Source organism: Peromyscus maniculatus, chromosome 16, assembly GCF_049852395.1.
Source record: "Peromyscus maniculatus bairdii isolate BWxNUB_F1_BW_parent chromosome 16, HU_Pman_BW_mat_3.1, whole genome shotgun sequence".
Classification (NCBI taxonomy): Eukaryota; Metazoa; Chordata; class Mammalia; order Rodentia; family Cricetidae; genus Peromyscus; species Peromyscus maniculatus.
The window spans coordinates 28,319,087-28,342,199 of record NC_134867.1 but is presented as its reverse complement, the minus strand read 5'-3'; the positions used below and the strand labels follow the sequence as shown (position 1 = coordinate 28,342,199).

General features: G+C 34.6%; 1 protein-coding gene across 2 annotated transcripts in view; it reads right to left on the bottom strand.

The window, feature by feature from the left end:
• Nkain2 (sodium/potassium transporting ATPase interacting 2) overlaps positions 1-23,113 on the bottom strand; it is a 1,058,393-nt gene that overhangs the window by 570,507 nt on the left and 464,773 nt on the right. For both annotated transcript variants that reach the window (XM_076552533.1, XM_006981258.4), the window contains exon 2: positions 15,480-15,617. In XM_076552533.1, the coding sequence (XP_076408648.1) occupies positions 15,480-15,617 (138 nt within the window). The remainder of the gene's footprint in view (positions 1-15,479; positions 15,618-23,113) is intronic.

The following is a 23,113-nucleotide window of genomic DNA, read 5'->3' as shown; positions in this document are numbered from 1 at the left end:
CATGGTGATAGCTATGGGCAATTTTCGTCAGATATCGTGTGTTATTTATGTTTTCAGAAATATGTTCTTTGCAAGAACCAGAATTAACATCAGAAGCAAGCTGATGATTTTATTATATCATGTGTAGTTGAAAGAGCGATGTAGGCTGTATGTAAATAACTATCATATATTCTATTCACAGAAATCAACTGTTTTAGAATAAAAGGAAAGAACTTCCATGGAGCTTCTAAATAAAACTAACATGGTATGTTAAGGTCACTTAATCTCATTTAATAGCATGTGTGTTCAGTGAAGTTAAAACACCTTCCATGAGTTACCATACTGAAGATGATTTACATAGAGACATTTTCATAATATTTAGTACTATCATATATTAGGAATCAATCATGAAATTATTTTTATTATTTTTTGTGGTAATTGTTCTTTAGTAAATTTGTGTACTGTTTATTGTAAGTGACAGAAAGCAACATGGAACTATTGACTTTATGTCAGTTTGACTGATCCATAACAAAGCATGTGGTGAAACACTTTGTGTCTCTGAGTGGATGTTCCTTTCTGTGTCAACATATGTGATGTGTAATATTAAGTGCATATATATGTATATATATGATGTATAATACTCAAGCATATATATAAGATGTATAATATTCAAGCATATATATGATGTATAATATTCAAGCATAGATAAGATGTATACTATTCAGGCATACACACACACACACACACAGATCGATCCACATAGTGTCCTGGAATTTTATTTACCTGATCTTAGTATCTCTAGTCACTGTTCCAAAATAAAAATTAGGGTCAGCGTGATGTTCAGTTGCTAGGGAGTATTGCTTTGCAAGCCCAAGGACAGGAGCTCAGATCATCTGCACCAAGTAAAACCAGGGCATGCAGCCTAAGTGGTGGTCACAAGAGGTCAGAACATGGTCCTTCTGCCCCTTGCCTCTGAGCTAGGCTGAATAGTCTGAGCTAACCCCACAGAGGGTAAGACCTACAAGAAAGACCCAAGACCCATAAAAGCCCCACTGCATCAGAAAGAGAGACAATTCATGAAAACTGTGGTTATAGAAAGCTAGCAGGAGAATCCTTCCTACCCATACAGCTGTAGCTAATTTTGAACTGTTGAAAAGAATCTGATGTACAAGATGGAATCTTTTCATACTGTGTCTGACCTGGCTATTGATTTTTTTGTAGTCCACCTGACTATTGCCTTCTAAATCCAGGCAGCAGCACATGCTTATGAAGACAATTGTGGGCCTTTAGAGACCTTGCCTATCATCTGTAAGAAGCTTTCAATGTGTTTATAATACAAGGCTGACCTCTTAGTGTCTCATGGACTGAAAAATATATCTAAAAGCTGTAATCCTGGGAATCCTTCTATTTGCAACTGGTGTGTGTGTGTGTGTGTAGTGTGTGTGTGTGTGTGTGTGTGTGTGTGTGTGTGTGTAGTGTGTGTGTGTGTGATCTGTTTATAAAAATTAGCACTGTGGTCTACATTCATAAGAGATTTAAAATTTGGATTGTCTGTGCTTAGACTTATTTTACTAAACCAAAGTTTTTTTCTTAGAATTAGCTTTTATGTAGTTCTCTCTGTGATCATGCTATTTGTTGCTGGCTCTTTTATATGTATAGATGTCTGTTAAACTATGTAAGCCTTCTAAAGATTTATGGGTATTGGGTATTTGAATGTTATACACAATTACTAATTTTTTATTTAGTTTCACACTTTCTAAGCCTTGCATCTAAGTGTTGTGTGCGATTTGACAGTAGTTTTTTTTTGGGGGGGTGTTTGTTTGTTTGTTTGTTTGTTTGTTTGTTTTTGTAAAGCCTTCTAACTGTCAACAACCTAACAAAGAAACCTCATGATAACACTTTACTCACAGGAAAGCAAAAGTACGCTGCTGTGTCTCAAAGTGATCAAATACAAAATACTGATCCATTATTCCTTAATATGAAAGGAGAAAGAAAAGTTACATGAGTTTACATTTGAACTAATTTAAATTCAAACACACCAGTATGAAAGAAAATGGAATATTATATTCACTAAATAAAAATGCTAAGATTTTAAATTTTTCTTTCAGTTAGAAATAAATATTTTTTTTGCATGTCATCATGGTATACTATACTGAAATGTGGTAGAAGAGAATAATAAAAGTTTTATCACAATAGGGATAGTGATGGTTGTGAGAGTAGGTAGGAGGAGGAATTTAGGATCAAGGGAGAAAAAAAAAGATGCCAGGGAGACAACAGGGGCCAGCCAGCCAGACACAGAGGAAGTAGGACAGTAGGACATACAGAATGAAAGAAAGGTAAAAAGCCCCAAGGCAAAATGTGGATGAATTGAAACAGGTTAAATTAAGTTAAAAGAGCTAGTGGGACAAGCCTAAGCTTAAGCCAAGCATTCATAGTTAACAATAAGTCTCTGTGTTTTTATTTGGGAGCTGGTTGGTGGCTCCCAACAAAGAAAATGCCATCTACACATGAAAGCACTTTCCCCCTTGTTTGGATGCAGGAGCATCCTTAGGAACCTAGTATAATCAATGTGCCCAACAGACTCAAAGAAGAGGACTGGATTTCTTACAGTTCCCTAAGTTGCCATTTGCCACTAATAAACCTCACTTTCCCATGGCATTGAAGAAGTTTCCTACAATAAGATGATAACAATAAAAGGTTAACTAGAGAGAACAGAGAATGAAGAAAAGCCAAACGTTTTAGAACATAAATGCCCACTTTAAATGTTTAGATACCAACTCCTCTGAAAATATAACTTCAGATATGCATGCAAACTCCAAACTCTATAGCCTAACACCAATTTGGCAAAACAATAGTAAGTAATCAGAATTTCTCTAAGTCCCAATTTCACGTTTCAGAAAGGGATCATTTAGAAACAGTAACTTCTCTTTCAAAAGTCCATCTTGCATACACTTATCTTATTGCATGACATCTTTAAAAATATAAACTCTATACAAAATGGGCTTAAATGCAGGAAAACATGCCATTTTTAAAATTCCTTAAACACAAGTGGTATCTTTAAAAGAAAAAGGCAGAAAATTGACTCCATTGTGTTCAAGTAAATGACAGGTCTAGTCAAGCAGAGGTTTAACTGCAGTGCACAGATAACATGTTCTCCATGTCAGTTCCCAGATGAGTAGCCATCTCCCAAACCACTGACAAGACGTCGGCAGATGCAGCACAAGATGACCGGGGAAAATGACAACTATTTCATTGAGAAGACAGCTGGGCAGTCGGAATGCATCCTGCCGCTGCGACGATCCACACAGCCGCCAAAAGGTCAACTTCACAGCACTCTGTGACAGAAAGGCTCATTTCGGACTACACGGTACACAGAATCTTACACAGAAGCCGTTTAGAAGACACTGCCACTCTCAAAGAATTTCCCCATTTGCTGTCAGTGGGTCTGGCTTTATAAAATGAAATTCAAGAACAAATCTCAGAGTCAAATGATTGGAAGGTGAAATCCTTCAAAGGTGTCAATCTTTCAATAAAAATTTAAAGATATTTGACCCTTAAAGCATGAGAAAAATCCAAAGTAAGACAATTTAAAAATTTGCACTATCAATTTGGCATCTCTATTACCAGCAAAAAAAAAAAATCAAATATTCTGGAAGTGTTGCTTATGTTATAGAAGAACCTGTCTCCTGCTCACTCTTTGAATTAGGAGAGATAATTAGGAAGCAAATGCCTTTGATTTCATCAATTGTCATTTTCCACATATATGAGACAGTGTAGACGAATGTGTGAAAAAGACCAATGCAGATTCAGAGGAGATTCTAAAGAGAGGAATAGACTTTAATAAGGGACTTTATAGAAATGAAATTAAACAAAATATCTAGAAAATAGATGATTTGTCAAAATTTTTGTTGTCAGTATAAAAAAAAGTGAAAAATGTGAACAAATCCAGTAAAGATGATTACAAAGCTGATTAAATAGCTAAGATTTATGAAACAATTGGTGCTGGATAGTTTTGTAGATGATTCTAGGAAGCATTTCTATTTCTAACTGTATTGTACTACTCTAGGCCATAGTATAAATCACTAAGTTTTACTTTTTGATAAATGCATAATTTAAAATGCTTGGGAGGTAAAGGCAATATATAAACCCAAATTCTAGAAGAGTAAATTATTAAAAGTAGAAGATAACTATTTAAGAATGTAACATGCTATACACTAAGTATTACTAGTGAAGGAAGGGTCAGTCTGTATCAGGACACACTAGTAGAATAATACATCAAAATGAAATCCTAATAAAACTAACAAAATTAAATATAGTTAATAAAAATGTTTATTGTTCTAAATAATTGAAGATAAATATGAAAATGTGGTATATATAGTAAAGACTGTTTATTAAGTACTAATAGCAACAGTACAATTGAAAACAAAGTACTGAACTCTCTACATTTAAGTCAAGGTACTTAACAGAACAGATTGCTAGTTAATATTTTCCTGGAGAAGATTATAAATGCAACATATATATGAACCTAATATTAAACATTAACTGTGAGAGTTTTTCTTCAAAAAAATACCTATTAAAATCCAAGAGACACTAGAAAATTTCTTTATGTGAACCAACAAAACAGCAGAGTTGTAATATTTGTCAGAGGCGAGAGGATTAGTTCAGGCCAACTTCAGCTACATAGCTAGTTTGAAGCAAGCCTGAACTGCTAGGAACAGCTGGCTCAAATAATAAAATAATTCAATAATAAATGGTGGTATTAATTGAGGATCATATAAAAGAAAATAATTTTGGTGCCACATATAAAATTAAATAGTAAAATGCATCTCACCATGATCTAAATGTTAAGTATAAGAGTATTAAACAATAAATATTCTAGAAGAAAAGTGTAGAAAGACCTTGTAGCATGTAGATTATATCTTCTTCAGTAAATAAGAAAACCCAGAAACTAGGAATACTTTAGTAAATCTAAATTCTTTGGCCTAAGGTGTCAAGAAAACACTGAAAGAACAGTCTGGCAATGTAAAATTAAAGCTCATGATACAATGATAAGCACAATATTATATAAAACAGCATGTATGATTGTAGCCTTAGAATAAAAAAAAGTAACATATGTGTGTGCATGGCAAAGTAGGGGTAGGTATTTTTAAGTGATAATTAAATAATCTCTAATAGTTAGGACTTTGAGAATGTATTCCTTTCTATATTGTTTTCTTTTATTGCTTTTCTTTACTTAGATAAATTCAGCTTTTCTATGTCTTCCTCAAGTTCATTATTGGAATTTTCATTTTCTTATTTATTTATGTATAACATTGAAATGGAGTACTAAAGATACTTTACTTTTGAACTTAAGAAACATTTGAACTATTTTTATATTTATGTTTCTTTCTGAGAAATATACTATTAAATATAATCATTTATAGCCTCACTGCCCCTCAAATTCTTTCCTTATATCCTAATATGATCACCTCCAAACTTCATGTCTTTCTTAAAAATAACCCACTTAGGCCGGCTAGTGCTAGCCATATGTGTACAAGTGTGAGGTGATCCACTGGAACATGGGAAATTTATCAATTTCCACATCTTTAAACAGAATTATTCTTCCTACTCCAGAGACTATCCAGTGTAGATACCTCCTTAGTAAGTGTTAAGACCCTGCCTTCTAAGTACTTGTGTTTATAACTATAGACCTAGGGAACTCTCAGCCTTGGTCAAAGAACCTTTTTACTATAATGAGCAGCATCAATGACAATATGCCTTACATGTTGAAATGCTAAGAATAAGAAACTTGGTGCTAGGGACTAAACAAGAAAAGGAGGCAGAAAGAATGTGAGACCCAGAGACTGGGGAAGAGATTATGAAATGCTTTTGGATAAGACATGATTTCACTTATAAACTCACAACAGCTGTGGTTACCTGCACAGAATCTTTCTGGAATCAAACCAGCAGAAACCCTAGCATACATAGAGCAACAAAAATAGTTTTGGCACCACATATAAAATGAAATAGTAAAAATACATTCCAGATGACCCAAAGGTTCATCTAAAATAATTAAACAATACATTTATAAGACACACAAAATTATCAGTATTTAACTCTTTTATAGCATTTTATTATCTCCTGAAGAAAACAGCTATTGTTATTGTTGTTGTTGACGCTGTTGTTGTTGATGATGATGATGATGATAATGGTGTTGATGAATGTGTATTTGTTGTTTATGTACCTCATTCCCATCAGAGCTTAGACTTTGGTCTTTTCAAAGTGTTGAATCCATAGAGTCTGGAAGGCAGACTATCATGTTGCAATATGTGTACAATAAAATAATTAATTGTAGAGTGTATGATACTTGAGAGTTGAACAAGGCCTCAACCTTGGTAAAATGTGTGCAACAAGTGAGCAATACCCTCAGACATTGGAAGGGTTATTCTTATCAGAATAAAATAATATAGGTTTTAATGTTTGATTTGAAAAGATTGGCAAGTCAAAAATGCAGTTCTAATGTGACTGTGTCCCTATATATCTTTGGTTTCACTTCCACTGATTTATGTTACTTATAACCATAGCAATCCAAAATATTAAATGGAAAATTCAAGAAATAAACACATCACATATTTTAAATTGTGTGCCATTCTGAGTAGCATGAGGAATGACATGTCATCTTACTCCATCTCTCCTGGATTGTGAATCCTCCTTTTGCTGGGCTGTATAACTGTCATTTAGTAACTACTTGCATTATCAGATTAAATGATAACCTCTGGTAGTACTTGTGTCTAAATAACCCCTATTCTCTTAAATTAGAATGCTGATGCTGGTAATTTCGATAAAACAAAGTGAAGTGTCAAGGGCTCTTCCCTAAGAAAAAAGGTTCTTTTTATCAACGTAATAAGTACAAATCTTTCATGGTACATTTATTAGGGATTTGTTCCTATGTATGGCTTCAAGTGCCTGCTTGTGTCTTTTTGTTTGTTTATTTAAGTCTTTCTTTTGTGCTTTGCAGTTTATTTATTTATTTATTTTTTATTATTAAGAAATTTTCTGTTGATTTTACATACCAACCACATGTGCCCCTTTCCTCCCTCCTTTCCCAATCCATCCCACCTCCTCTAAGGCAAGGACTCCCATGAGGAGTCAGCAGAGCCTGGTACATTCAGTTGAGGCAGGTCCAAGTCCCTCTCCCTGAGCCAAGGCTGTGTAAGTTGTCCCAGCACAGGCACTGGCCTCCAAAAAGCCTGCTCATGCAGCAGGGATAGATCCTGATCCCACTGCCCGGGCGGGGGGTGGGTGGACCTCAAGCAGGTCATGCTAAACAACTGTCTTGTCTATGCAGAGAGCCTAGTCCAGTCCCACAGAGGCTCTGCAGCTTATTGGTCCACATTTCATGAGTTCCCACTAGTTTGTTTGCTGAGACTTTTGTTTTAAGGGGAAAAAGGCCAAGTGTAATCTTTGGCTCAAATAGCACTTTTGATCTCTTTTAACCAAACTGCATTCGTCTTCACTTGGATGTCCATACCTTCCAGATCCATGGCCTGTAGTGGGTAGCCATTCCAGCTTTGATCTGGAAGTTTCAACCCCCACTGAAGGCGGGGCCAAGAGAGGACTCCGAAGACCCGAGATCTGGATGTGCCATTTCTCTTGGTTCCTGGACCCTGGACGCTAGAAGTAGACCAAGCAGAGTTCTCCAGAGAACACCGCTGGACTGGGCTACACCTTTCCCAGACACTGTAACCCATCCCTTCATTTGTAAGTTACTCCACAAAATAAACCTCCCTTTTAACAACGTGGAGTGGCCTTAATAATTTCACCAATAATGGCCAGCATTGAATAACTTAGTCTTTGGTTTCATCAACAAGTTAATTTATAGTACAATGAAGTTTATATTCCTTTCAGTGCAGTTTAGAATCTTCTTTTGAAAACGCATCTATATCTTCATTTCTTTATCTGTTTTTCTATGTGAGCTGCTAATTGCCTTATTTGTGTTTTACTTTTTGTCTGGTTGTCTTCACTAATTAACTTCTTATTTTTTTTCTTGTTCCATTTGAGAATATGAGATTTGGGGGTTGTAGGAAGTGAGGGCATTGCATCCCAGCAAGGATTTTACCATTGACATTGGCTAGAATTGCTTGTGCATGGTATTATGTTTTGGACCCTAAATATCTCCTTGCCGTGAAGGGAAGGCTTGGTCTCCAGCCCCTGATGCTATTGGGAGGTGATAAAATGTTTAGAATATGAGGCCTGCAAGAAGGAAGTTAGGTCAAGGGGGTGGAGGTAGCAGTGTGTGTGTGTGTGTGTGTGTGTGTGTGTGTGTGTGTGTGTGTGTGTGTGTGTGTGTGTGTAAGGCCATTGAAGGAGATACCTAATCCCTGATGCCTCTTTTCTCTTGGCTTCCAGACTGCTTGTGTCTTTAGATGCATCCTCCTATGGACAAAGTGAGACTGAGGATACCACATCTTAGCAACCAAAATGTAATTGATTTGACTCAAGAGCAATCAATCCAGTATACAAAAAAGCATGGCCATTCTCAGCATTGAATTAAGAGGTAGAATCTTCTTCTTTCCTCTTTTTTTTTTTCATTTGGCAAAATATTTTATACAGCTAAGTCCAGTTTAAAGGTATAGAAATTGAAATTCTTCCATATGTTTTGAAGGTGAACCAAGTAAGGATAATAATATTAATGAACTTCTATTACATGCCAAGTACTATGCAAGAAAAATAAATTCTCCCGGTAATTGCATGAAATAGGCACCTGTTTTATTACATTTCCAGTGAGGAAGCTTAGCATTTATACTTAAGTTCTTATTAGTAAATATTAAAGCCAGGTTGAATCTTCATATTCATCTCTGCTTATATCAATGAGTTTACAAAATTCCTCATAATTAATAATGAAGGGCACAGATATGTTACTACACACAGTTATTCATTGGAAGTTATTAGCATATTTTAAAATGCATTCCAGGATGTTAAAAAATCATTAAACTATGACAGTGTATATATATAAAAGCTTAACTAGGATGTGTTACAATGGGTTTCACAGAGAATATGGACCCCTTCTCCTTTAAGCAACTGTCCACAAATAGCATGTTCTTAACAGCATTTTGTATAAGTACTGAGTATCACTAAATTTAATGTTCTACTAAAAACCACTAGAGACTCAGATTCTAGAGTATTGGCTAACTGGAGGTCCAGGAATTCTGATATGACATACAGTCAGGTTTTCCATAATACCAGGAAATAAGTAAAAAATGATTAAGCTTGCCAAAATAAAGAAATAACACCCCCTCAACACACACAAATCCAAGGCAACACACCTCTGTATAGGTAGGCTAGTGAGCTACAAAAGCAGGATAATGTTTGTTCTTTACAAAAATATTTTCTGCTCTCAGCCACCAACAAAACATTGCCCCACAAATTCTCTACCCTGAATGTTTGTTGAAGCTAATTGTGAGTTATAGATTTTATTCAAACTTTCTTGTATAATAACAATCAATACAATGTGTACCTAACAAAATGATCTGCTTGTAAAACACATCTAAGAAAACCACACAGGATTACTCTGTGTACAGAATAGCTGGAGGTTTAATAATGAAATGTGTTAAGACTTCTGGAGACACTGACTCTAATTTTAAAGAATAAAATGATATTCTTACATCTTTGCTACAAACAAAATATCAAATATATAATAAAAAAACTTTTAGAGGCTATCAAGATGATTCATTCAGTGTGTAAAACCTGTCTCTAAGACTGATGGCCTGAATTCATTTTGCAGTCAAATGGATCTCAGAGACCCACAAAACAATACAGAATTCTGCTATTGCTTTTGGTTGCACACCAAGACTCTATGGTAAGACCTATTCCTGAAGACAACACGTGTTTTGGTCACAGGACATGGAATGAAGTTGATATGGATCTGGAAGCTTCGTCCTTCTTGGATAGCTTCCACAATGTTGGAAGGTGCTATGCAGGCTTCTGGGGAAGAAAAGGTATCAACATTCTTAGTAGCTATGAATGCTGCAAGCTATGTGACAGCCAGCCTGGCAGGATTTGCCTTTGGTACAACACTAGGAGTAGTGTTACGATGGTTACCAACCACTTTCTGATTGGATTTAAGGTCTTATCCACATGACATAACTCATGCCTGATGTTGTTAACGGGGGCAAGAATTTGTGGCTGCAAAGATCATCGGCATAAGGGAAGAACTGCTGTGGTGCTAAATAAACATACTATCACTCTGCCCTCTAACTACTAACCATCTTTGTGTTCATAGACTAGTGCGGCTTAGTTTTCATCAGAGTAGTAGTTAGCCATTTTAACTTTGCAGTAGTTAGCCATTAAAGAGATTCACAACTGGGTGGATTGATCAGCTCTAAGTGGGACATCTATGCCACGTGTCCTCCTTTCAAATCAAAAGCAAAATGAATACCTATCAATAAATACAAGGAAAAATGTTGAAGGTATATTTAAAAATGAAATATCTTGACAGTTTACAATAAAACTAATCAGAAACTAGGAATGAAAAACTGAAAACAGATTGTGACTCAAAAATGAGTTATTATTAAAGTGGTTGTGAGCAGGTCTTTACCAGGTACTGCAATAATTATGGTAAATGCCTGTGATCCCAGTCCTTAGACTGACACAGAATGGTCATAAATCTGAGTTTTGAGTTGCTTTTAGACAGTAAGACCCAATATACACCTAGTCAAATGAGAAAAATTAGCATCAAACAAACACACATACTTGCAAATGTAGAATATAGAAAGAGACAAGAAGAGGGTAAGACAATGCTCTTTGTTTTTAATCTATACCCTGTGTTATAAACTGTTCTAAAATTCTTTAGGAATTATTATTTTTTATTTTAGAAAATAGTTCTTAACTACACATACATTATATATATATATATATATATATTAAAACTTCATTGCAAAAATATGAAGAGATTTAAAGATAAGCCTTTGGATTGTCAAAGTGTAATTAGTATTAGTAACATATACTATAAACCTGAGAGCCCAACACTAATGTGAGACCACAAAGTAACTTCTCATATAATAAGTGACTCACATTTTCTCAGAAGTGAATGTTCCTGAGAGAATTAGCTGCATTCACAATGCTGCATTATTATCTTTATTTAGGACTACAGGCCAAATCCATTAAACATGCAATGCTGTTTTGTCCTCCCCCTAGGTCTATGTAAAAATACTTACTCTCACAGTGACTTCACATCATTAGTTATATTGTTAATTTGATTCTGTTGCAAGAGACTCTCGGTCACTAATCTACACTGATTGTCTGTCTGGAACACAGGCAGCACAAAGTTTTCATGTTTTAGCTGTGATAAGCTTTCTTCTAAATGCCTTACTCTTTCTTTCTTTTTTTTTTTTTTTATAAAAGCAAGGACGTATCTACTTGAATACAGAATAATAACTTCTTAAAATGATGTTAAGGAGTGCAAATATTTTTAGGGAGGCAACATCATTACAGCTGAAAAGCAAATTACTTGAAAATGGACCCAGTAAGTACTCGTCCACAGAGCTTGTTTATGGTCTCAATGAATAATGAAAAAAAATAACAGCATCGCTGACTGTAGCAGTTAATGACTACCAGAAGTACAGAATTCCTTTTCTTCCTCACACTCACTTTGTTTTTCAGATTCATTACATAGCTATAAATCTTCCAAACTGCTATATCCAAATGATTTGCAAAAGGGGTCTTGGATTTGCCATTTGGCACTCTAATCAACATATCACACAGACTTTGTGCCCAACATGGCAGGGGCTCCCTTTAATTAGCATGTCCTCACTTGGAAGGCACAGTTAAGGAAGTCAAAACATATGACATGCGCATGATGGCTACAGGACTGGCTCAGTCATCAGAACTCACAGATCAACAGCCTCCACTGCCTCCCACTCCTACACCTTTACATGCAGTGTTCAGGAGGTTAACAGGAGTCCTGTAGGGTTTGTAGAGGAACATAACTAAACACTGGCATGAATGTGGCACTAATAAATATTATTAGTTTAGTGCATTGCATCCTTCCTTGCTTTTTATGTAATTTGACGAAGGGACATGATGGAACTCGGAGTTTAGGGAGGAAGTAGAGACAGGGAGGAAAAGGAGGGTAGAAATATTCTGAGTGTCAGAGCAGCATTCATTTGGACAGTCTCATGAAAGCTGCTGTGTCCACAGCAAAGAGAAACCTACATGTTCCTTGGGGTATCATAAAAGGACTGGTGAGTGAAACTTATGCATATTACTGTCAATAACAAACCATGTCTGATACCCAACACTGCATTCTGCTTGCCAGGGTCTTGAGCTCAAGTGAATATGCATTACACAATTTGATTTCCAACTTCAAGTAATATTTTCAACAGAGTCATATATTTATTTTGAATAATTTCACCAGACTTAATTTGTATTTTTTCACTCAACTGATTGTCAAGAATTATACAATATCAACTCTTTCTATAGTATCTGGATTCCTATTTGGAATTGAAATGTTCTATTTCATTTTCTTGATCATATTATATTATTCTAAACACCAAACGCTCTCAAAGACTAAAGATTGCTTGTTATATTTGACTATTTTAAATTTGAAAATTATTCACCTTTATGCTTATGAAAAAGAAAATAGTGACAGAAGCAAAATTTATTACCTACCTTCTCTTTTTATTGTTACTATGCTCTGCATTTCGGAGAATACTCACATGCTTTGGGGAAATTTCAATTAAATAGAATAAAATGTCTTATCAATAATTTGAACATCTTCCCAGACAGCAACTGTGCAATGGATGCTTGTTCCTTAAAGTCCATTTTAGGGCATTGGCCTTTTTGTCTCATTAAAATTGGATACAGTGACTGAAGCCTTATTTAGTAATATTTTAATATGGCATTTAACTTTTAAAACATCAAAGGCAATAGAACGAATTACAAAGACAAATAGAGATTATTTTAAAGAGATGAAAATAATAAGCATTAAAGTAAAGCTTTATAACATTTTAAGTGAAAATATGTATAATTAGTTTTTATGACTCTCATAAATATTGTTATATTAATATATAACTTTCTTACTTTTGTGAAATTTTACAAATAGGCTTTTAGTTATTCATTTTTAAATGCTTTTTTAGATTTTATATACCAATCACAGATTCCCATCTCTTCCCTCCTCCTACCCTCCAGCCTTCCCCTCCCAACCTACCCCCATTCCCTCCTCCGACAAGGTAAGGAGTCATTCTTATAACTATATGATATATGTTAATATATAATATCTTATTAGATATTTATAGCATATAAATACATGAGAAAATCATGTATTATTTGATACTATAATATATTCAATACCATGAGTTTTCATATATGTAATATATAAATTGTTAAATATTTATTAAAAAAACCATTGAATGGCCATGAAAGTTTATCACCCCAAAATGAAATGAAATGAATAATAATCTACTTCATTAAAATTAAAGAGAATTTTAAAAAGCAGTAAATTTTTCTCTTGTTTGTCAGTGCTAGCAAGGGTAAAATGTACTTTCTGGCCACAGGATGATTTAATAGAATTTGGGATATGAACCTCTCAGTTATGTCTTAAAAATACTCATATACTTTTTATTATTAGGTATTTATCCTAAGGAATAATTCATAGATTAAACACAAGAGTATTTTCATGGAGAACATTGTACAATTTGTAATAGTAAAACTTGGGAGTAAATGATGTAAGCATTAAAGTTAAGAAGGTTCAAATGAACAATAGAATATATATTTATAATTTAATATTATATCAAAAGATTTAAAATTGTTATATGATGATATACATTAAAAATTTCAATTTTCAAATAGGGTTCATCAATACATATGTAAGGAAAACATAAAACTGTCCATAATACTTGTTAGGAATGAAATTGTGAATTTGCCTAATTTTATATTGAACTACTGATAAAAAATATAAAATGACAAATATAAAAATCACAAAGGGCTACCTATTTAGGAAAGAAAGAATTAGATAAATGTCATTGTTATACTCTAAGTTTTAAGTCTTAACTGCAGCCAATACATCACTGTCAGCTACAACCTCTAATCATGCATTTTTCTTCTCAAGAAGTAGAATTTCTATCATTTCAGATTCTATTTAAGTTTCTTTCAACTGCAATTTTTTGTCTTCTTTGGACAAACTGTGATTTTATTCCATTTTTATGCCCTATGTCCCTATTTTTCTGAAGCCACTGGGCATGTGTGGGCACACACACATACACACACACACACACACACACACACACACACACACACCAAGGTAGGGACACTAGTTGGAAAAAAGAAAAAAAGAAGTTCAGCCAGAGAAGGTGACAAAGAGAGCAATGGAAGTGAAGCTGATAAAAAAATAATCTGTGTATTTTTATGAATTTGTCAAATGGACAATACTATCATAACTTAAACAGAAAAATTTACCCTTCAACTTTTTACACCATACATCACTACCTCGATCCACATATTGCATGCCCTTTCTCAGAGCACATTCCTGGATGCATGGACTATAGACTTTCTTGCTTCCTTTGCAAGGCACTGAACCTCTTGGATGCATCTTCTATTACAGTCTTGCCTCAGTTCCAGTGAGCCTCATCTGTGTTCAGGAGTCCTATACTAGCCAGACAAGGGGACCTTTTATGAGAAGGGAGTTTCATGAACCTTGAGAAGCTGAGTAGCCCTGGTGATGTGAGCTCAAGGAAGCCATCTTCAACTCTACTAACATGCTGTAACAACAAACTAGTTTTAACATTTAAAATAAGTCCCCATACATTTCCCTTGTCAAAAATATAACAGGATAAAAAAAGTTTAAACTTGAAAAACAACAATAGGACCATCAAATAAAGCCCCTACATTAATGAAGAATGATAGCAGAAATCTGAGGCACATACTAAGTAAAAAAAAATCCTATTATGGTTCCCATAGCAACTGAAACACAGTTGAGTTTCACTTTTATGTTAAGTAAGTTTGATTTGAATAGGAATGCAAAATACTTCCTCTGAGTCAAAATGAGAATTACAGGAACAACAGAGACAATGGTCCAGAATATTCTATCTTCTAACTAGTTCAAACAGTATTCCTAATGTGTATTGAAATTTTTACATCAATAGTACATAGATGTTTGCAGTGGTTTTAAGCTATGATTATCTAATTTTTGAGACAGGATTATTTTAAATGAGAAAACAATCTTATCAAATTTTCTTAATTTGGAGGCCACAACTTGATAATTTAGAAACATAGGATCATGGTTCTGCTTGTAAATTATATGAAAACATTTGCCCAAAGTGCAATTAATGAAAATACAATATGATTATATCCATTGTCAAACTCAATAACTATTTGATGTAGTCTAAAACTATGAAAATATACACATGATTTAAGATAATGCTACCCTTAAAGTAGGATATATATTTAGTTTGTAGGCCTTCTGTAGCTTACATGTCTGTCTTTCTCCAGTTCAGTAAATTAGGTAAACGCAGGAAGGTACTTACTCCTGTTATGTAACGAGGTCTATATTGAATAGTTCCAAACAAACCAAGGATGACGATGATAATATGTACAAAATTTGCCAGGATAGGTGCCCACTGATATCCAAGGAAATCAAATATTTGCCTCTCCAGCACACAAACCTAGAATAGCAAAAAGAGGATGGAATAGGTCAGCACAAATGAGAGACATGATAGGGTCAAGGATGAAAGAATCACTGTGACATTATAACTAGCAAGTATAATTCTACTATTGTATCTGGCATTTTTTTTAACAGTGAGAATGGAGTGTTCAGGTATATTGCAAAGAACACTATCTGAGTATCCACAGAGAGCCACTCGCCTTTCAGGCATAATTCCATGAAGACACCAAACACTGTTTATAAGATGTTGTTTGTACAGACACACACACACACACACACACACACACACACACACACACACACACACACACACACACACGATATTGTTATATGCACTATTAACCAGAGGTCATCAACCAGAAAGGTAAGCAAGTCCCCATGCAGGGCTTGTTAGGATCTCTTCAAATGTTGCTCTGTAAGTTGGGTATTCACAATGGGAATTGATACAAAGGAATAAGAAGAAAGTCAGGGAACCTCTGGGATTCTGGATGAAGATCTACAACCAAACAAGCTACATGAGTCATTTCTTCTCTGAGTGTTTGATTCCCTACTGTAAAGTGAGGAACTTCAAGAGACGGAAAGAGCCCTTTCAGTTCCAGTGTAGAGCTCTAAAGCAAACAGAGTTTTCATTATAGGGGCAATGGAAAAGAGAGGCGAAAAAGGAAATAAGAACGTGAAAAACAAAAAACAAAACAAGAAAATGTCATCATTGTTTATAAAGCAAGAAAATCTAATCTATGCTCCCCAGTTTATAATCAAGACATATAAGAATTTTAAGCAGTGAAAAGATAAAAATAAAAATAACAAAATAACAGCAACAAATTGTCAGTAGCTCTGAAATTTCTTTCTACATTAGATAATGAAATACACATTATTGACAAATCCTTCATTAGACTTTACAAAAGGAACAGTTTTTTGGCTGTCTTGCCTGTCCTCAGGTAGACTGATAATCAACTCATTGGGGAGGATGGAGGAGAAACTGTGATCTGGATGTAAAATAAATAAATAAATTTAATTTAATTAATAAAAAACTTTCCAATTTACTAATATCACGATGCTTTAATGGTATTTATCATCAGTAAGAAATGCTGACTCTCAAACCAGGCAATCTGTTTTTAAAATAAATACCTAGGGGGCCAGGGAGATGGCTCAACTGTGCAAGCCTGAAGACTCCAGTTAGATCCAGAGACCCAACAGTGGAAGGAGAAAGTTATCTACCAAGAGTTGTTCTTCAACTTCCATATATGTGCAGTGGCACACATGTGAAGCCCGTGTGTGTACAGAGAGATCCTACCCTCAATAATACATATTTTACAGTATTTTTGAAATTATAGTATAATTACAATGTTTCCACCTTCTCTTTTCTCCATTCTACCCCTCCCATGTACACCCCTTGCTCTCTCTCAAGTTCATGGCCTCTTTTCCTTGTGTGTGTGTGTGTGTGTGTGTGTGTGTGTGTGTGTGTGTGTGTGTGTGTGTGTGTGTTCCTAAATACATAAATACAACCTGCTTATTCCATATAGTGTTACCTATATGCATTTTTTTAAGTTTAAAATTGTCCATATGGCCTAGTTTGAAGACTTCTTGAATTGGCATCATTCCCACTTCAGTTCTTTAGCTAAGTAACAGACTTCCTCTTGGGGACTTGAAAGAGAAAAGAGATTCCCAACAGCTGTTTGCATAATGTCCCCATTTTCTAAAGCAAAGCTTCAACCATGCAATGACAGTATTTGTTACAACCCAACCTAAACAGATAATGATACTGCATCTTTTCAGGGATATAGGTAGAAGGAGGAAAATAAAGATAAGAGGAAGAGGATGGAAAGGAGGAAGGGATTGATGTTGATGGTGATGATGATGATGATGATGATGATGATGATGATGATGATAGTGATGATAATGATTTAGTCTGTGGTCCCTTGCATATGCTAAATCTATCGTAGCGCCAGATAAAGAAATACAATATTCTGATTGGCTAATGACCAAAAAAAATCTGTAGAGCTTGAACATAGAAGCTTCATAAATGAACTGCTTTCCAGGAAGCTGAAACATGCCTTTAGCTATTTCGAGTATTCAGCAAGATAAATGAGATCTATCTGTGACACAAAGCAATGCAAGATGTACCTTGAGTGCCTCATAAATAGTGCCGAAGATTAAGTAGTTCTTCTGACAGAACAGCTCCTAATCATGTATATGAAAGCTCATTCCCGCATCAAGCTTTCTTCCCCTTTGCGTACGAATAAATGGTAAACAGAAATGAAAGACAGCAGCAAGAAAAATCTGAACTTTTTGTATTTTGAGTATCATATAACTGCAGGGACTCAGCAGGAGATAAGCAGAAAGCCTATCCGTCAAGCAGTGGGAACTTTCTGAACAAATGGAACAATTACACAAGAAGATCATACTGCTATCATTAATTATAAAAACACGCAAACAATAATGTACTTGCTAAGTTTGCAAGGCTAAAATGAAAATTTAACAATATTTATTGGGTTTGTCATGACAGAACTAATAGCTTCTTCCTCTTGAAATTATGAAGACAGAATAACCTTATAAATGATATTTTACACACACATACACACACAGAGAGACACTCCATCTCTTCTTTTTCATTGTTCCATTGTACATAATAAGTAGCCTTATTACAGGTGCTGTAGTTTAAAGCTACACTGAGGAATGGAAGTCAGTGAGTCTAAGATGGGTGACAATTTTTAGGCATGGTTCAGTTTTCCTCAGATTTCCTTCCATCAGGAAGAGTAATAAATATAAGAGTAAGATATTGTCTGAACCTGTCCCGTGTTCTGGATGCATAAGTACCCCTCCTCAGTCATGGACAAATGCAAGGACATAAGCATGACTGTCAGATTATGTAGACTAAGGATTCTAAGATGTAACGTGTCTGATTATCCTGTGGTCAAAATAGTACTATTTGAAACCAAGTATAAATGTCTATAATCCCAGTGCTGGAGAGGTGGAGACAGGAAAATCCTGGGGCCCTGCTGGCTGATCCTCTAGGCAAATCAGCAAGTTCCAGGGCAATAAGAGGACCATCTCAAATAACAAGGTAGAAGAGTGATTGAGGAAGACATCATTGTCTTTTGGCACACACACACACACACACACACACACACACACACAAACACACACACACACACATACACAGACATACACACACACACACACACACACACACACACACACACACACACACACACACACACACACACTCCATGTCTCCATGTATCCTGGCGTTATGTTATAGGCATTATACTGGTGGTAGAAAGTATATTGCTTCATTATTTCTTTTATTTTGGAAGAGTACAGAGCATCTTTAACCATACTTTCAGTTTGTGACATTATCTTATCTTTAGTGAAGGCAAAACTCATGATTTACTTTTCTGGTTTTATTTTACTTATTGCCTTTTTTGATGCATTCTTAGTGGCTTTCTGGGTTTGCCCATGGGGGTAATTTTAAATGTATTTACCTGATGCCCTTCAAATAATCTGATATATGAATGGAAGGAATTGGCCTGGAAAAATATAGTACTACTGTTTTTTCCACTGTCTTACTTTCACATAAAACATTAAATGTAAACAGCTTTTGTACTTAGCCCTTTCTTATACATAAATTTCAGTCCTTCCATTTACCTTAAACACAACAGTCTATTAAAAACATATAATTTAATTCCTTGGCCCACAAATCTCAGTGGCCCAGGCATTACTACTGTTTTAAGGTTTTTATTTTCAACAAATTAGGGGCTCATCTTTGATCACTAATGTGAGTGATGATAACCGTCTTCCTTATGCATTTTATCATTATATTTATCCATGGTAAAAATCCATATTGGGAACGATATATTACCAGTACATTTCCATTTTGTGTTAAAACTCAACAACAAAATTGAAGAAATATTATTTGTCATTTTTGTAGCGACAATGTGCCTAAGATGAATTTCTTTCTTTTTTTTTTTCCTCTGACACTGTAACAAAGATTTTCCTTGCCTCAGAATGTAAATATGGCATCACTTTCCTTAAATGTTTTAATGCTTTGGAGGAGCCAAGGAATCTCATTTTCTTTCTTCAAAGGCCAACAGCACAAACATGGAGCACTACTGTAGGCTACACAGCTTTACAATAGAATAAAAACATAGAGGCCAGGATAACTGCATGGACTTGTAAGATGTGGGGATCCAGTTTTCTCATCACTTATTTACATAAATGAGACTACAATGTGGTCATGACTTTGTATATTCTCCTTCTTGGGGAAATCCATCATGTTTTCTGTACTAGCGCATGGTACATTCATAAACCTACCTTGTTGTACTTTACTAAGGCATTTCATTTTAATTTAGGTATTCAATTTGTTTCTAATTTTTGGATGCCACCAGTGTGAATACACAAAACAGACTTATATTAATATGTCTACAGGCCAAATTACCCCCAAAGGGTATGTATAGTCTGAGTTTGCATGTTAGTTTCTCATAGTTTTAATCTAAATCCCAACAAAGTTATAAATATCTTAGAGGCTTGCTGTGACTCCACAATATGACTGGGACACTGAGGTCTTTAGACTATCACAAAATGTCACAATGTCAAAAATCAAAACACTGTATAAACAGAGTGATCATTTCTTCTTTTTTGCTTGTGGTGGACAAAATAAATGCAAATACACGTCAGTGTTCAAACATTATAGAAAGGAGACAGCATTTCCATCTCAGTAAGTAATTTTATTCACATCAAACATGAAGAAAATAATCTTTAAACATCATCTGCAGCAAATAGTAACCACAGATCAAGGCAACAGGGTTTTCACCCAAGAGCGTTTACTTACACTTGAATAAAATTATCAGGTATTTGGCAATGATGGGTCATGAATAACACTTTTTTATTTAAATTGAATCATCTCTTTTAAATAATTGATTTTCACTAAGAACAAATTAACCATTGCCAACACCATTATCACAGTCAGACCCACTGCAAGCACCTCTACAATGCCGTAGCAAATAGAACTGGCCTGCATTACTGTGATTAGAACAGACACCAGCATAAAGTTCCAGTTGAAATCTCATATTTTAAAATTATTAATTGATGTTAGATTTGAACTCATGGTGTGATCATGGTAGTTCCCCTAATCTCTATACATCTTATTCTCTTTATTCGTAAAATGAATGATTATAACAGATTATCTCCTGCAGTCTTCATGGAGATAAATGAAGAGTAATATCTATACAGAGCATGCATCAAATGCGTGGTTTGCATTTTAAGATGATTGCTACTATTAACACATTTCAGCCGGCATACAAATTCAGATACCGGTATTTTACATCAAATATCATTCTAGATATTTGCAACTGCTAGTTTATTTCAGTTAGAAATGATTTAATGTTTCTTTTACTTTTGGCCATGAATACAAATTATACTATGACAGATATCCCTCCAAAAATCTAAATTCTGTAGCGGGAGGGTGTTGAAGAGTGTTTTTTTTTCTGACATAGTACTTAGTGTCTCAGATCTATTGAAGTAACACGGCAACAACTAACAAAACCCAGTTGCCAAACATCATTGCCTGTGTTGCCAACTTTTATGACTCCTCCAATAAAGGACATTCTAAAGATCTGCCTCCACATAGCTAACATGAATAAAGGATTTAGGTAAAGGCTCTTTGCCGTCAAGCCTGACAATGTGAGATGGATGGTCAGAAATCACATAATGGAAGGAAAGGAGAGAAGTGGCCTCCACATATGCACCATGCCCCCTGCATCATACATCCTTTCCACGCGTGTGTGTATTTTCATGTTTATGCGTGGTTGAGTATGCATGCATAAAATAACTCAATAAGTATACAATATTTTTAAAAAGACTAATAGTACTCGTTATAAAAAACGACTTATAATAATGTATTAGTGATTTCACATAGAAACAAAGGAATCAAATAGAAACATTATGTTTATTACAGAAGTGAATTTTCCTGTGACTTGAAATTCTGATACCTTGCATTTGTACTAAAGCAGACTCATATTTTTCTGAGAAAATTTAGAGGTGTAGTAATGAATAGCTAACTTAGGTTGCCCCTACTTTTGATAATAATTTTATTTAAATATAATTTTAAATATGGTACCTCATATTCTAGTTGTTAATAATAATAAAATCATTTATTATTTCTCACAGCTGTTCATTCTGCATAGCAATTTAAACCATCTCATAGTCAACACTCCTGCTATCAAAAAACAAGCTGATAAATAGCATATTATACTAGTTAAAAAAACAGAAAAAAACCTTGTATAAAGCAACACAGTATGTTAATAAATGAGCACAAATAAAAATATTCTTTCCCATTAAAATGAACTTATAAAATCATAAAGTTTCTTATTCTTTTTCTCTATGTTCACAGGCTATTTTATAAATGTGTGTATGGGAGGGTATGGCTTGCAATCATTAACATTTATTGAATTTTGGAACTGAAATTTTAAAAAATCCTGTGGATTTATCTTAATATTGCCTCATCATATTTTAAAGTTCTGTTCTCTCACTGAATCAATTTATCTGGGTTCTGATGTCATAATTATAATTAAACAACACCTATTTTAGGTATCCTGTTTGAACCTTAATGTTTTTCAGTTAAGGCTTCTCCTAAAACTATGCAAAATTTAGCAGATATTATACTTGTTTTACACATGAATATATTAACCATCACAAAGGCTAACATGTTCAATATCATGATTATAGAGAAATCCCTGCATTCTGACACAAATGTCCTTTTCTTTTCAAGCTATTGGCAACTAAACATACTAGATCTTTATCGTATGTTATTCATACTTTGTTAGCAACATACTAACTGTTAGTACTTCTGCACTACATGCTTTTCTAATTCAATAGGAAAACAAATATAAAGGTTCTTTGTTCTTGGAACAAGATCAAAAAATAAACTTGTATCTATTTTTATGCCTGAAGTCTATGGTTTTCAAATTCACAGAGTCATCATGAACCCTAAAAAATAGTCATAATTATTATTATTATTATTCCATTCCTACAAATAGTGTAATTCATGGTACAGGTGATTTCACAGATAGGTCAGAACATTTGTATTGAAAAAAAAAGTTGAACTGATATTTTCTGCTCCCAGTGCAGTTAGTTAATGCTATCAATGTGGCTCCTATGAAGCCAAAACCAAAGATACTTATCAGAAGTTATGTGTCAAAGTCGTTTCAAACCTACATAGCCTAAGACTCATTTACCAAATTTAGCATTTCAGTAGGTCCTTGTGAAATGGACTAACATGTTCACAGAAGAGGTCCATTAAGTTGAGAGATCACTGCTTTGATTTCTCTGTGGAGACTATAATTTTGTTCTATGAGAAACTAGCCTCTCAAAGACCCAGAACATATCAAAAATGACAGTTTTTCTAGGGAGTTTTCAGGTATCACACAAGGCACATTACAGGTGTGAGTTCAAAAAAGCAAAGAAACCACTAGATCTTGAATTTTCAGTCTCTACATA